General features: G+C 44.3%; 1 protein-coding gene across 2 annotated transcripts in view; it reads right to left on the bottom strand.

Moving 5' to 3' along the window:
- Positions 1-3857: 3857 nt before the first annotated feature.
- LRP8 (LDL receptor related protein 8) overlaps positions 3858-16140 on the bottom strand; it is a 227893-nt gene continuing 215610 nt past the window's right edge. For both annotated transcript variants that reach the window (XM_048496745.1, XM_048496746.1), the window contains 3 exons: positions 11064-11132; positions 10714-10886; positions 3858-8769 (listed from right to left, as the gene is read on the bottom strand). In XM_048496745.1, coding sequence (XP_048352702.1) covers positions 8731-8769; positions 10714-10886; positions 11064-11132 — 281 coding nt within the window. In that variant the 3' untranslated portion in view covers positions 3858-8730. The remainder of the gene's footprint in view (positions 8770-10713; positions 10887-11063; positions 11133-16140) is intronic.

Raw genomic sequence — 16140 nt, 5'->3', positions numbered from 1 at the left:
TTTTGTACATGTTTGCAAATGTTAATGATGGTGGCCAGGAAAAAAGTCCACCGGAAAAATGCCCACATAGAAAATATGCACTATAACAAATTAAAAATTTGGTATGTTAGGCCGAGGATATACCCACGAGCAGCCATCCTTTTGCAACATCCTGCATCTTCCTTAAACTATGGCATTTGGCTAGAAGGGAACACAGTGTGGCAGTTTCACACATGAAACTGACCCACCATGGCAGAGCACTGCTAGGGTTGCCATACAAGTAGTGGTGGGATCCAAACATTTTAATAACAGGTTGCGATAGTGGTGGGATTCAAACAGTGGCGCCGCCGCACACACGCACCTCCAGTCCCTCTTGGGCAGGGAGGTTGCTTTAGTAACCCCTTCTTGGCACTCAGAAAAAATTAGTAACCACTTCTAGAGAAGTGGTGAGAACTGGTTGGATCCCACCTCTGCATACAAGCCTACTGTAAGTTTGTGAGGGGGGGGGGATTTTCCTTTTATACCTGTGGGCTTTTTCATGGAACCGTTAATGACACTGGAGTCTTAAAAGGGGAATACGGGGACTCCTGCTGATATCAGAACTGTTTATACTTAGGCTTAAGAACAATGATGATGCAAAATGGCTACCAGTCATTGATCCTAGTCATTGCTGTAGCTAACTTTGCACCTTTCTTTGGGTGGGGTGACTGGTTACCCTTGTGGTGAACTTATGAGGCTGGTCCACAGTGATTTGGAGATGATTCTATCAATTGGATTTTTACCCAGCTTTTCTACCTTGGAGCTCAAGGTTGCATAGAGCGACTTTCCCATACATTTTATCCTCTTTAAACCTTGCAAGGTAGGTTAGACATGCGAGGTAATGATTGACCTGAGATCACACAGGGAGATTTGTAGTGGAGTAGTATTTGAAACTGGGTCTCCTTGATCATTTTCTAATATTTACTGTTACACCATATTGTAGGTGTAATTATACATGTCTCAGTTACATGTTAGTTATTCTGTATCCAGCAGTTTCAACTATCCAGATATTTTACAGGGGCAGAGAAGAAAACTGAACTTGTATCTAAACCTGTGTATTCCCCCACACTTTTAAAAATAGCAAAGCTGTGCATTGGGGCTCCCAAACAGGACACCCAAACCCTTATCCATGGGTGAGCTACAAAGGAATAATGATGCTTGAATAGTTCTTGACTCCGTACTAATCTAACATGTAATATTGGCATGCCAGTCTCATGGTCCCACTAAAGGGGAGGGTGCGAATCCACCCACAGGAGCGGTGTTTGTCTGCATTGACGGATTTACCCTTCCCAGGGCCCTTGCCTCAGCAGAGGGGTGACTATGTTGGCATGCAGCTGCTGCAACCATCCCCGATGCTGGAATGTGGTGCCTGATGCAGTGCCAGTGTCCCAGCACCCCTGCTGCCACTGCCATAACGGGGACAGGCCAAGGGAGGAGCCAACATTAGTTGTCTTCTTCCCAGCCATTCGGTGCCTTGTGCTGGTGCTGGAACTTCAGACGTCAGCCACCGAAATGATGGCGTTAAGTCTATTGAGGCCCATGGGGATTTCTCTGCGGTGCAGAGGCTTTTTCATTTTGCCAGACTCCTCACATCACTGGGAAGCCTCTATGGGAATGGTGGGGTAATGCCACATCAGTGCTGCGCCCCACTGCTTCTGAATTTGGATGGGGCTGTGCGTTGGCCAGCACATTCATGTTGTGCATCATATTGCCAAGAAATTGGAGTTCAGCTGCTATTTCTAACTCAAGAGATCGCCATGAAGGATAAGTAAATGTTTTCAGTGGCAACCTCTGACAGATGAGAATTAAATGCAAACCCTTGGAAAACGAACTTTAAAAAGCAGTTCATAGTCACAGAATAATTAAAGAATGGTGTCAATACTTTCATTGTCTAGGCCAACATGAGAAAGAGTCTTGTCAGACCAGCAGTTTTTCACTATAATGTATGTTTTCCAGGTCTCCAAATCTTGCCAATTCTCACCAAATTAAGATGGCTCACTAAACAATAACTCCAAAGAAACCCATTGTTTTGGGGGACCAATATATTTAAATATTTTTGTATATAAAAATTAGAAAGATTTTGAATAGGGTAACAAGCTTCTCACAGAAGACAGGACCTCATGGGATACTTCCAACCAAATCCACAGCTGACTGGTGGGCAGGGATGGCACTGATTTGGCGCCACCCTGCCCACTTCAAAGGGCTTTTTTGCAGCACAGGAAGCCCGAAAGCATAAAAGATCCCCCCCCCACACACACTGTAAAACCCCCCATAGGTGAGAATAGAGATATGCCATGAAAATCATGGCATACCTTTGCCAGCAGCTCCACTGGTGCACAAGGGCCAACTGGGGTCTGGAGGCCGATTAAGGTTGGCCCGCTCCCCAGAATGCCCTTGGCCAGGGACGTAGGTATAGATTTTTTATGGGGGGGTTGGGGTGGGCCCATACCCCCACCCGCCCCTAGGGCATGGTCATGCCTCCCCAAGCTCCGCCCCTGGCCTAGCGCTTATAAAAGCAGCTCTCCGAGGCTGGGAACGGCAGACTCCCCTGCACTGCCCCCCCTGCCCCCCCCACCAGCTGGGCTCCCAGCCGGCAGCCCCTTCTGCTCTCCCCTCTAGGCAGAGGCATAGAGGGAAAATGGAGCCTGGGGGGTGAGTTTTGCGCCCCTCCCGGCAGCCGCTGTAATGCTGGAATCCAGCCCCAAACAGCATCACTTTCAATGGTGTTTAAACTAGAGAGCCCAAATTCTCCTTTTAAATCCACCTTAAAGGGAGAATCTGGGGTCCCCAGTTAAGCAACATTGAAAGTGATGCTGTTTTGGGGTGGATTATCCCCCACCCTGAAACAGAATCACTTTCAATGTAGCATAGTGGTTAAGAGCAGGTGCATTCTAATCTGGAGGAACCGGGTTTGATTTCCTGCTCTACCACTTGAGCTGTGGAGGCTTATCTAGGGAATTCAGATTAGCCTGTGCACTCCCACATGCCAGCTGGGTGACCTTGGGCTAGTCACAGCTTTTCGGAGCTCTCTCAGCCCCACCTACCACACAGGGTGTTTGTTGTGAGGGGGTAAGGGCAAGGAGATTGTAAGCTCATTTGAGTCTCCTACAGGAGAGAAAGGGGGGATATAAATCCAAACTCTTCTTCTTCTTCTAAACTGAGGACCTCAGATTCTCCCTTTAAATCCATGTCGAAGGGGGTGGATTTAAAAGGAGAATCTGGGGAAATTTGGGGGGTGCCTGCTGTCAGGGGTGCAATTGTTAAGCTAGAAGCACCAAACTTTCAGGGTATCTTTAGGAGACTCTCCTGATAATACATCCCAGGTTTGTTGAAGTTTGGTTCAGGGTGTCCAAAGTTATGGACCCTGAAAGGAGTAGCCCCCATCTTCTATTAGCTCCCATTGGAAACAATGGAGGATGGGGCACCCAAACCTCACCAAACTCTGGTAGTATCATCAGGCCCCCTGCAGGCCAAAAACCGAAAAACACTAAAATGTTTTAAAAACCCACAAACGGAGGGGCGGAGCTTCGGACATGAATGAGGGGGTTGAACCCGAGAACCCCCTTACCATTGGCTTGTAAATAGTTGCATGCTTAATTCATGCAGTAAGAATTACAATGAAGTAAGGAAATTTTGTAATTTATTCAAGTGTTCCTTTTTATTTTCTGAGCACTGATGTGTCACATTTGGCTAACAGAAGCATAGGTTTGGGGGCAGGCTAATAAATGTTTGAAAATTAGTAAATTGCGTACTTATCTGCACTTAGGAGATTTTTAATAATTCTTTCCCATTGAGAGGTTTGGGCTATCAATGCCATTAAAACAGAAACACACTGCAAATTACTAATTAAAAAAATTTAATCTCTATAGAAACAGTGCACTGTCTTACAAATTTATCATTTGGTTTTCAGTATTACTACTGATGTAAGTACAGCAAATGTTATAAAGAGCAGACCCTCCCTCACCCCCGCCCAAGACCTTTTGTTCAGGTTTAAAACAGAAACACAAAAGGCACCAAGCAAGACTGCATTCTAACAGAATTTCAATATGACAATACAGAGATTGGAAATGTTACAACGTTAATCAACATCTTAATGGTCTCAATTACATACTGAAAATAATCAATTTTTTATAAAATCAAAATTTGGCTATTGGCTTGATTTAGTTACAAATCTATTCAGTCTGAAAGCTGGAAAACTTCACAGCATAGTAATTTACAATATTTTTTTGTGGGGGGGGATAGATGAACCCCGAATCCAGCTTCTTTTTACTCAGGATTTGTACACAATTTATTATTATTCTCTTTAAAAAAGTATCAAAACCGTAGTGCCTTCAAATCTATTTACAGATTGCGGTTAATTACAGGGGTATTACATACAAAGATTCTGTTCTTTTTCTTCACACACATAGTGCATGACCTTGTAGTAACAAGCGGAGCAACTTAAAAAGAATAATTGCAACTCTCTTCTCCAGCAAAAGTGTTTATTTACTCAGAGGCCTCTGTTCTGAAAATCTAAACAAAATAGGAAATCTTTATTTTTCAATGGATATTATAGGAAACAGCTGCAGGTTGAATTCTTTCCAATTATGCTATATACTTTAACAACTTCAATAGGAGATACACAAATTTGTCTCGTTAGTAGCGTCAAGTGCTGACTTTTAAGTATGAATGAACCACCACAGATGGTAGTCACAGAACTTTAATCTCAAATACAATACTTTTCAATAGAGACAGTTCATGTACACATTTGGATGCAAGCAAGTATTGGAAACCAAGTGACAGATATGCATGAGTGAATTGACTCCTTGGCTGTTGTAAAACAGCATAGGAGGGACTTGGGGCATTTCCATTTACAACCATCAGGACCTTCCCACTAGCCCTTCCCTCTGTTGCTTGAGAAATCTGAGAGGGAGAAGAGAATTGTGAGGGCTATTGTTATTAAAAATCACAAAAAGATTCTCCTCTATTTGTAAGCCTAGCTCATGTATGCCTAAAACAGCTCTTGATCCTTGTCCCAAACTAGAGAACAGCCATCTTTGATTTTCATTTATTTAGAACTTGTATACGCTACCTTGCTAGAAAAACTGAAGCAGCTCACAACAATAATCCCTTGAAAACTCTGACCGAGTTAAAACTGGCTCATTCAGCAATTAAAGTCATCTCAATTGAGCAGCTATAAAACCAACAGCACAAAAACAGAGAATATAATACTCACATGAAAACAAGGAAGAATGCATTAAGTTCATACATATATTAAAATAACCAATTAAAAATGTGATAAATTGAGCATAGCCTGATGGGAAGAAATCATATAAAACCTCCAGCATTTCAGTTTCTTTCTTGACATTTTCTTCCCCAAGGGCTGTAAATAAAAATCACTATAGCCCCCTAAGGCATCACTTGATGCCTTGCAACCAGGCATGCAAACTGCCTGCACTGCCAGATGCTTTGTTTGTGATGGCACAAAGTGGTATCAAAGCTGCATCTGTTGGACTTGGTCTGTAATGGCTGATTCACACATGCACAGCAACCCACTTTTATCAATTGATGTTTGCAGAATCACTGATTTCCTAGATTAGTGATAATAAGTCCTCCTCATCTAACAATACTGGAGAAAAATCTGATCACACATTAAACTATGTGTAATTTTTTTAAAAAAAACAGTTCTATGCCGAATGCGGTTTTCTCATTTGTCAACAGAAACTTTGATTCCAGTGTAAAAGTGGCTTTTATTTACAACCATTCAAGTCCAAGAACTAGCTTGAAAAGGTATTATAAAAGCATTTCCCGTAAGCATTTCTTGAATACAAGTCATGTGTAGCAGCAAATTTACTTTGATTCTTGTGCTCATGGATTCGTTGTATAAAGTAACTGGAAACTCTGTGGATGTGTTGCTCAGTGCAATACAGAACTGCATTTTTGCAAAGTTTTATTTTACAGAAATGCAGTCAGTACTTGCAGTTTGACTGAGCCATGACTGGCGTGCGAAAGGCAAATGTTTAAGACTTTTCCCTATGTCATTTTCCCCGTTAAAATATCTCCCACAAATTACTGTTTGTCCCAAAGTGCTTTGAGCAAACTAGTAGTCCTGGGCTGATGAAGAAAAACCAGGATGGCCAATCAGAGTTCTCATGTGCAGCGTGCCGTTTAGTCCTTAGTGGCCTAGTGTAGCAACCTACCCAGGAAACAATCTGCTTAACTTCCTCTGGATTGTGCACCGGGTAGGTGTTGCACTAGAGATCTATGTTTTCTCTTTTAATGAAATTCAGATGCAGAGAACTACCACACAGGCAGTGCAATCCTAAGGGGGTAGATAGTTGTGGTGTGGCCAGGGATGGTGCAGCCATACCATCTCCTGAGAGGCTGTGGCCAGCAAGCGAAAAGAGATGTTGCCCCTTTTCCCATGCTAGTGGGGTATGCAGTTCAAGGAGCTACACCACTGATTTTGCTGGTGCAACTCGGTGCAAGTAAAAGGGGCATTTTTAGCCTGAAAGGGCTTAGGAAGCCATCTGAGGCCAGTTCTGCCCCCAGGAATGCTCCCTTTACAGCTGGCACAGGTTCCTGTTCCAGAGGAACAGCTGTGCCGCAGCTGTGTTGGTGTCTGGATGTTGTGCTGCTATGTGGCTCCCCTACACCGACTTAAATGGCCATGTACCAGCACAAATGCTTCTTATGCTGGCATTTTATGCCAGTGCCAGGGTCGTTCTGTCCCTTGAGGGGTTTTGCCCCTCTCCCCAGGATTGCATTGTTATTCCCTGATTTCCAAGGAAGTCAATACAACTGTTGCTTGCATCCTGGTGTTCAGGTTTTTGCGTATAATATCAGCATAATTCAAATTTAGTTTGGCCAAACTCGTCGCTCCATTTCCCATCCTGAATCTGGTGGTGACTTCAACTTAAATACTTAATTAATTTGAATTAGCCAAAGGATACAGGCAAGTCAGAGGCTGTTTCTGGAATAAAAGGGCTTTAAAGGTTAATTATGTGACCGTATATAGACACCAAGCACCTTCTTTTCTGTGTGTATGAAACAAGACTCCTGCCAATTTTATGTTTTCTTCAAACAATTAAAGTCTTAGTTATCACTTTAAAAGCTCTGGGAGAAAGTAAGTTGCAGTTTGTAAACACTTCTTTTTATTTATTTATTTATTTATTAGATTTTTATACCGCCCTATCCCCGAGGGGCTCCGGGCGGTGATGCATTGATCTCTTTATAGCATAAAGGAACAAACCGATTCACAAATCCTTTAAGATATCCAAATTGCAGCAATATTATAAATCTTGTCTTAAGCTCATATGCTGAGGAGAAAGTCCCACTGAGTTCTATGGAACTTTTCTTTGAAAGTGTGTTTAGGATTGCAGAGTAAGCTTGCTAATTTATGCCTGAAAGTTTTGGCTTAATAGTTTGGGAGAGCTGACATGTATCACTGATTCAGAGCTCTGTGTTTGTTCAAACGGTAGCCACAGACTTCCAGGCTCATTCACTTCAGTGCTGGAAGCACCTCTATATGTGCATCCCTTTGCATACAAATGGTACCTCTGATGAACTGAATGGGGAATCCTGCACAGAAGAAATTTACTGGTTTCTTCTTCTGGGACAAAATTTGGTTTGTGTGTTATATGAGCACTTTGTTTCAGGCAATACAAATCATGGGAGGGGAGTTTCACAGCGGCCGGGAAGGGTGCCACCGTGCCCTCTCAAAAAAAAAAAAAAAACCGAGGGAGGCATGGAGAAGACGAGAAAAAGCAGACCCCCAACTTACTGTTCTTTTCCAGTGGCTTACACCTGCTGTTTTCATGTCGTAAATCACCGGCAAGCGTAGGCTAAAGCCCTAAGGAAGCCGACTAAAGTTGGCTCTGTCCCCTGGATCGCCCATGGAATGCTCCTACCAATGCAGGTGCAGGCTCCTTTGCCCCCTGCGCCAGCGTTAGGGGCACCCACATTGGCACAGCCTTGCGCCAAAACCACGATTCATTGTGCCCCTCCCCCCATGGACTGCACTAGACAATCATGACTACCTTATTATAATAGCTGTAATTCTTAATCAGTGGCTTTAGACTTCAAAGCAAAATTTCCACAAAACATCCCTTAAGAATTTGATTACTTTACTTCCCATGGAGCTGGGCTAGTCTTTTAAAATATATTCATATATTGATATATTTATATATATATATATATATATATATACAGATAATCTATGCACAGCAAGGTAAACATACAAAAAATAAATACTCTCACCCTCTAAGTATATATACACAACAAATCTTATATCCAGAATTTGTTAATAAATATCCTAAACAGCTTTATAGACCTCTTTTTCTCTTATGCTGATGGATAACCACAAAGTATGTTTGATATATTTACAAAACCTCTATAAATATAGTTTTTAAAAATGATGTGCAAGCTACTGACCCATAGGTCCAGCTGGGTATATACAGTTAGTAGCTCAGCAGCAGAGTACCCTCCTCACAAGTACAGATGAATAGTGCAAGAAGTTAAAAAGGTGTATAAAAGATTATACATACAAACTCTCACATCCTTTGGATGTTTGCAGTTTATTACAACTTTGTGGTTAACCCTTGCAACATAAATTGAAGGGGAGGGGAGAAGGAAATGAAAGAAAGATAGATTGTGTGATCCACAGCAAGTGTATTCAGTGCATATTTGTCAGTCCACCAGTGGTGGTGGGGGAGTGGTGTAGGTACACAGTCCTCATGGCAACCCATCATCTTCAAGACTTAATGCTACACGCTGTTGAGAAACAAAGAGGGAAAAGGGTTAGTTCTCCATATATTTTGGTGAAGTGGAACTGCTAGCCAGGACCAGCTCCATGTTGCATTTTGATATTTTGCTGCATTCATGATTGCATTCAGCCATCAAAGGCTGTCATAAAGCACTGTGCAGGAACACAGTTTGTTATCTGAGTTTGCATGCTCCCCACATCCTTCCTATCTACTCCTGTGCCCAGTGTGTGACTGAAAGCTTTCCAACCTGATTAAGCTTCAATTTTCTGTGATGCTCATATGCAGATGCTTCAGCAAAACTGGAGTTTGGTTAGTTCCCAGAAGCCTGTATTCTAGACTGGGATTTAACTGACATACAGAACCCCAGTTTGTGGGGAATAATGTTCAGTTGGCTGAGGCACCTGCATTTGGATACCATGGCAAACTGGAGCTGGATCAAACTGTAAAGCATTTTGTTGAAGGCTTTCACGGCCGGATTCAATTGGTTGTGGTGGGTTTTCCGGGCTGTGTGGCCGTGGTCTGGTGGATCTTGTTCCTAACGTCTTGCCTGCATCTGTGGCTGGCATCTTCAGAGGTGTATCACAGATGCAACAGACTTTCCTCCGAATTTTAGCAAGGTGTGGTAATCAAGCATGCCCTCCAACAAAATGAGACCTCCAGGTTATGCAGGAGTAACTCATCCTCTTGATTAGATTTTGTAAAGCAGACCTGTGACCTTTGGACATGCTGCTACCTACACAGAGAAGTGTATGACAACTGGCTTCTGCCAATATGATTTTTGAAGAAAATCTTATGGCAATAATAATATGGGGGTAATTGGGGCCATAACAGGACAGAGACAGGGGGGAAAGAAACGAGGAAGAGGGAGAACGAGGGGGAAGAAGGGGGGAGGGGACTGACGAGAGGGGAGAGTGGAGGAAACAAGGAAGAGAGGCAGGGAAAGGAACAGCGTCCTCCACTGGACTTTGAGCAGGGGGAAGTCAGCCTGCCGCCAAGGGAGGAGAGAGGAAGGGAAGGAAGGATGCAGGACTGGAAAGGGGCTAGGCTGTGGCTGAGGGCTTTGATTAATACCAGGCCCCCTACCACCGGGGCCTCAGGCTCGGAGAGCACCACCCCAGAAAGGGAAGGAGGGAAGGTGCAAGCCCCCACACTGCACCCTGTGGAGGTGGAACGCCACAGGGCACAACACAGCTGTTTGGGAGCGGGGACTCTCCCCTCCCTGGACCTTGCAGAGAGCCCCAACCAGACTGCAACTGCGGGCGCTCCAGCAAGTGAGAGCGCCGTGGAGGCAGCTAGTGGCAGCCCTCGTTCTTCTGTCAAGGTCGGCAGCGGCAGAAGAGCAGCGGGCGGCCATTGAGCCTGGCCACAGCCACCTGGGCCGGCGACAGAGACGGCGGTGGCGGAGCGCGCAGACATGGCTGGATTGGCCGGGGCGGTGGGCGGCGAGGGGAGCCACGCCCGCGCAGCAGGACAGTGGTCGCAGCTACGGAGGGCGCCAGAACTGACGCTCGGAACCGCGCTCTCAAGTTTTGTACACAGTTTCCCTTTCTCTCTCTCTCTCTTTCCCCCCTTTTAAAACAACAGTGCCAGCATCATTTTCACAAATAAGACAACCTCCTGGTTATTTCTGCTGGCGGAAAGCTTTGCCGCTGTCAAATCTGACGGAGAGATGTAGACCTCTATGAATAATCTATGCAGGCTAATTACGGCGAGGAGGAGGGAAGCAGGGCAGGACTGAGGTGGAGAGGCGGGAGCTCTATGGATTCGGCAAGCTATCCTAATTTCAAATGTCAAAAAGTATCTACAGCTCCAAGTGCCCTCCCCTCCATGGAAAACAGGTCCAAATGGCTCCCTGGGTGCCAAAGGTTGCTGACCCCTAGTCTGGATTGCCCCTTTCTAACTCTATGAATAGTTCTGAAAGATTAATCAGAAAGATCAATCAGATGCTTACTGCTGGGTATACATGTCCAATCTGTGCTGTTCTCCCAATATGGATTTCATCTTCATCTTCTTCTTCTGTAGTTTTCCTGTATACAGGGTTATCAAAGTTCATGCTTTTTGTGTTTTTCCGTTTCCAGTTTCTCCAGATGAGGTATCCTCCCAAGCACAACATACCAATCACCACTAGAACAAAGAAATAGAAGGGAATAAACATTTCTGGTTGCTTTGAATGAATCGGATGACTTTAATCCTCGAGATGGCTTTCCAGGCAGGTCTCTGGATGCCCCGGCCTATACTATGTCAGGCTCTCCAAGCTGATCTTGACAATGCACCTTGTCAATAAAGCTGAAACATGCTTACCAACAGGAACAACAATTCCAATAATGGCAGCCATAACCGTTGATCCAAAACCTTGTCCATCATTAGCATCTGCAGTAAAGAAAAGCAACTCAGATTCAGTAAAACAGCCAGACATGAACTGCATCAGGAGACGTCCTCGAATTTACAGAATTCAGTTGTTTTTGGCACAACGCAAGTCATGGCAAGAAGCATTTGTTTGTTTTCACACATCTATGCAGGAGCACTTCTGAAGCATACTCACAGAATGCCATGAAAAAGGCAAATGGCAGTCCCTGATCAGACATGAGTAACACAGGCTTCTATTGTTGTATAGTAGTTACACAATAAATCTGCAGTGTCTCTATCTTCAAACCTACCACTTACACAAGAAAAACCTTAAAGCACATTAAAAGTGAATTCTGATAGTATGCAAATTTATTAATAATTGATGGTTAATGATTCCTAACAACTGGTTGTTGTGGGTTTTCCAGGCTGTGTGGCCGTGGTCTGGTAGATCTTGTTCCTAACATTTCACCTGCATCTGTGGCTGGCATCTTCGGAGGGAAGTCTGTTGCATCTGTGATACACCTCTGAAGATGCCAGCCACAGATGCAGGCGAAATGTTAGGAATAAGATCCACCAGAGCATGGCCACACAGCTCAGAAAACCCACAACAGACAGTTGAATCCGGCCGTGGAAGCCTTCGACAACACAGGGAAACCAAGGTTTGAATCACTACTCTGCCAGGAAAGCTTGCTGGGTGACTTTGGGCCAGTCATACACATTCAGCCTTGATCCTGGCCACTATTTGAATGGGAGACCTCCAAGGAATACCAGAGCATGATGCAGAGGCAGGCAATGGCAAACCACCTCTGCATGTCTCTTGCTGTGACTTGATGGCAAAAAAGCCACCTTGAGTTCTGCAAGTTAGAAATGTGGTTAAGAAATGTTTTAAATGGAATTAGATATATAATGTAAGCTGCCTTGGCTTACATTTCTCATTGGAGACAAAGATAGGTTCCAATGAAAGAAATAAAGTAAAATTATACTTTGTTTTTGAAAATGTAAGGAAATGTTTGGAAGCCTGTTTTGACATATGAAGAATGTGACTGTTTATACCATAGGCACAGGAATTGATCCAGTAGCATCACATGGCTCCAGAAGTTCTGCTACCAGAAATGCTCAGAATATACTCTGTTCCTAGATTTCTATGTTGAGGAATCTTTTGTCTGTGCTTGAAATGAGCATAACCCTCGCCAATACCTCAGGGAAGGGCTAGGGAATGGCAGGTAGTGAGAGAAAGATTCCCTAAACTTTTAATTTTTACTGAGCATGTAAAGTTAACAAAAAGAAAGTGTCTGGGAGCAGGGGTATCCCCCCGCCCTCCCCAGACTTGCCAGCCAAGGACCCCTCCTCTGCCCGGGGGAAGTCCCCGAGGGCATCCCCCACTCCTTTGTTGGGCTGGGGGATGAATGACGACTCAAACTGCGGGGGAAGCCACAGCCAGCAATGTGGTGACGAGACGGAGAAGCGACACGACGGAAGCCTCAGCCGGCGCTGCGGCGACGAGGGGGAAGAGCAAGATGCACGAGCCCAGCAGGCTCCCGATGGGTCAAGAATTGAAGGCGGAAGCGATCGACGAGGCGAAGGGGCGGGTTTTTTAGCCCCACTGAAGATCAGGAAGGGGATAAAAGGTGGAAGGGGTTCGCAGGCTGGGGCCGGCGTAGTGGAAGGGAGGAGAGAGAGCATGTCAGGGGAACGGGAAAGAGCAAGGGGGATGAGACAGAGAGGAGAGGAAAGGAGTGGGAATTCAGAGAGAGAGGGTGAGCGTGCGGAGAGCAAGAAGGACCATGAGAGGAGGGAAGAAGAAGGAAGGATAGAGGAGGCGGGAGCTGCGAGTGGGGGAGAGAGCCCCAGAGCAGAGGCTGGCAAGAGGGCTTCCCTAGCCGTTCTCCCCAGCTTCCTGCAGTCTTTGGGCAAGTTGTGGGCAGCCTAAGCAAGCTGTGGCTGAAAAGGCTGTCCCACTTAGTCCACTCCCCGGAGAACGGGAGTGAGGCCGGTGGTTCCAGCATCTGGGCAGGGGAAGGAGGGTTGGCAACAGGGGCCCCAGCGGGGACCCCACCCAGGACGCAGGACAGAAACGTAAGAAATGAAGGTAAATTGAAAGTGCAATATGAATATTAGATTTTACAAATTACTGAAATTATAGATGGCAAAAAGGCCATACTAGTATATATGAAAATATCAACAACAAGGAGATCAGTCTATTCCTAATGGAAGCTGGGCCCTTGATGCTGAAATTCCTCCCTCAAACAGGTGCAGAAGTCCACCTTCAGTGTTCTTATGAAGGTACAATGTCTATGAGAGAGAAGGCGAGAGAGAGGAAAAGGTAGGAGGGTGGAAGAGTCTCTCTGAGCAGTGCTTCAGTGAAGGGATAAAGCCTGGGAAGAAGGAACAGTGAGAGACGTAGGCTCATTCCGCACAGCATATTTATAATGAGTTGCAATCATTGTAAACAAATTCATTTTCCATTTACAAAAAGGGAAAATGAGTTCATTTATAACAACTGCAACTCGTTATAAACATACTGTGCGGAATGAGCCATTGAGAAGCTCAGAAGAAAGCATCATACACGGTCAGTCCAGAAGTTTTAATGTGGCTGAAAAACTTCCAAAGGAGCAGGGAGTGGGGTCCTGATGGAAGGAGGGGGCACAGTCCGCTGATTTTGGTGATAGAGGAGCAATAGTTGGGGATTAGATTGAACCTAATCTATCCCTTGCTGAAATGCTGTTTTATTCTATTTTTCTCTTGGGTATCTACTATGATCGCAAATCCTATTGGTAGCATTTTTAGAGCCTTTCTGTCTTTAGATCAAGTTTCTAGAATTTTGTCCATGACTGGAGAGTTTTTGGATGTTACTCTGCTGATGGGCAATGGAGAAGGTGGGATGATTGAATCTCTTGGATGTGATGATTGAGTGACAAGCCTGCTTAACAAAAGCTAGAAAGTGGCTGATGGCTCTGGATTCATTTGTGATGAGGATTCCAGGGAAAGCTGTATTGTAAGAAAGATTCCTGGATAGTTCTTTGAGGCAGGTTATTTCTCTTCAAACCTTGATTGTTAAACATGGCCTGAATTTGATGAGCCCTAAGGAGGCCTTAGAATAGGACAATTGACAGGGTTCCCCAGGGGAGCCTGGCTACCTCCTCAGGAGGTACCCTCACTGCCTGTAGCATGATCTTAATTTTTCAGCTTTAATATATCAGAATCTTTCCTACAAACACAGTGAATGGCCTGAAGGGGACTCAAAATATGTCTCTTGACCCAAGGCCGCTTTTGGAGTTATAGTATTGGGTGAGGGAGAACAGAATCTCTCTACACAGGACCAATAATTACCACTTACTGCAGACAGCAATAACTAGTACTCACTGACACAAACAGCAGCAGGAGTTTCAACTAAAAAGATGAAGGGGCAAGAGAAGGCCAAATTAAATACAGACAGGCACTTTATTACCCTCTCGTCCATAGCCCACCTGTAGGACTGGTTGCTGAAACCCCATGAATAGCTGCCTGCCTATGTTAGTCACCTGGTGGCATTTACAGTTGATCAGGACAACCAAAATGTTCAAAATTGCCTATTGAACAGTAGCTATTTTTTTTCAGGTGTGAACAAAGTAATCAGATGCATAGTGTCTTGGATCCTAGGAGTTGTCTGTTTTTGATAGCAATTGCAAAAACACAAAAGCAAAAACATGTAAAAGACAATACAGTGGAACCTCAGTTTTCATTGCCTTCGGTTTTCATCGGTTTTGGTTTTCATTGATTTTTTCAGTGAAAAATTTGTCTCGGTTTTCATCGATTTGCCTCGGTTTTCATCGATTTGCAGTAAGGTGCAGGGGTTTGTGAAGAAAAATCACCCGAACAAAGCTGTTGCAGGCCGTGTCTGAAACTTGTTTAATGACAATGTCTTGCCCCATTTCAGAGAAATTTTAAAGAGGAATCAGAAACAGACTTCTTTGGACAGCTTTCTGGTGTGACATTGGTCCACTGGCTCTGAAGCTGGTCTTAGCATTATTGTTTGTTACTGTTTTCAGCATTGAACACTATGTTTATTCACCAAAAAATGTGTTTTTGGTATTTTTTTGGAGGGCCTAGAATTGGATTTACATTGATTCCTATGGAAAAGTTTGCCTCGGTTTTCATCGATTCTTTTTGGACGGATTACTAATGAAAACTGAGGTTCCACTGTAGTTCAGCAGTATTTATAATGAAAAGACTGCAGCACTGCAAAATAGCTCCTAAACTAGAGTGCTTTAGATGTAGTTGCAGATCTGCTGCCTACTTGATACGGTGTTAGCATTTGATTGTAGAGATTCAATTTTAGAGGAAAGAGCAGAAAACCAAATTGGAGCCCTTTAAAGCAATTTTTTGCCTTATACACTTTCAGAGCAAAAGGAATAAATTACCCTCCAGAGAAGGAGCTGGTTTTGAATTCTAAACATTGTATGAAAACATGAAAGCAGAAAGCCTGTTTATTTTTTTTCATCACTCTGCCTCTAGAATACAGGAACAAAAGATTTATCTACTGGAAATGCATCCTAAGAACATAAGAAGAGCTCTGCTGGATCAGACCAGTGGTCCACCTAGTTTAGCATCCTGTCTCACACAGTGGCCAACCAGTCCCTCTGGAGGTCAAACAACAAGGTATAGAGGCCAAGGCCTTACCACTTGTTGCCTCACGGCAAGAGGAGGTTCCCTTTAGTCACCATGGCTAGTAGCCACAGATAAACGTATTCTCTGTCAATCTGTCATGTGGCCCTCCCTACATCCTCTGGCAGTGAATTCCATATTTTAATCAATTGCTGTGCAAAGAAGTACTTCCTTTCTTCCATCTTGAATCTACTGCCCGTAAGTGTCACTGGATGCCTTTGGATTCTAGTATTTTGGGAGAGGGAGAAAAAATTCTCTCTCCACCAGTTGCATAATTTTATAAACCTCTGTCATGCCCCCTTTTAGTCATATCTTTTTTAAACTGAAAAGTTCCAGATGCTTCAGCTTTTCCTCCTGTTCCAACCCCCTAATCACCTTGGCTGCCCTC

Source organism: Sphaerodactylus townsendi, linkage group LG05 (assembly GCF_021028975.2).
Source record: "Sphaerodactylus townsendi isolate TG3544 linkage group LG05, MPM_Stown_v2.3, whole genome shotgun sequence".
Classification (NCBI taxonomy): domain Eukaryota; kingdom Metazoa; phylum Chordata; class Lepidosauria; order Squamata; family Sphaerodactylidae; genus Sphaerodactylus; species Sphaerodactylus townsendi.
Note: the sequence above shows the minus strand (reverse complement) of the source record. Positions and strands in the feature narration are given on the sequence as shown.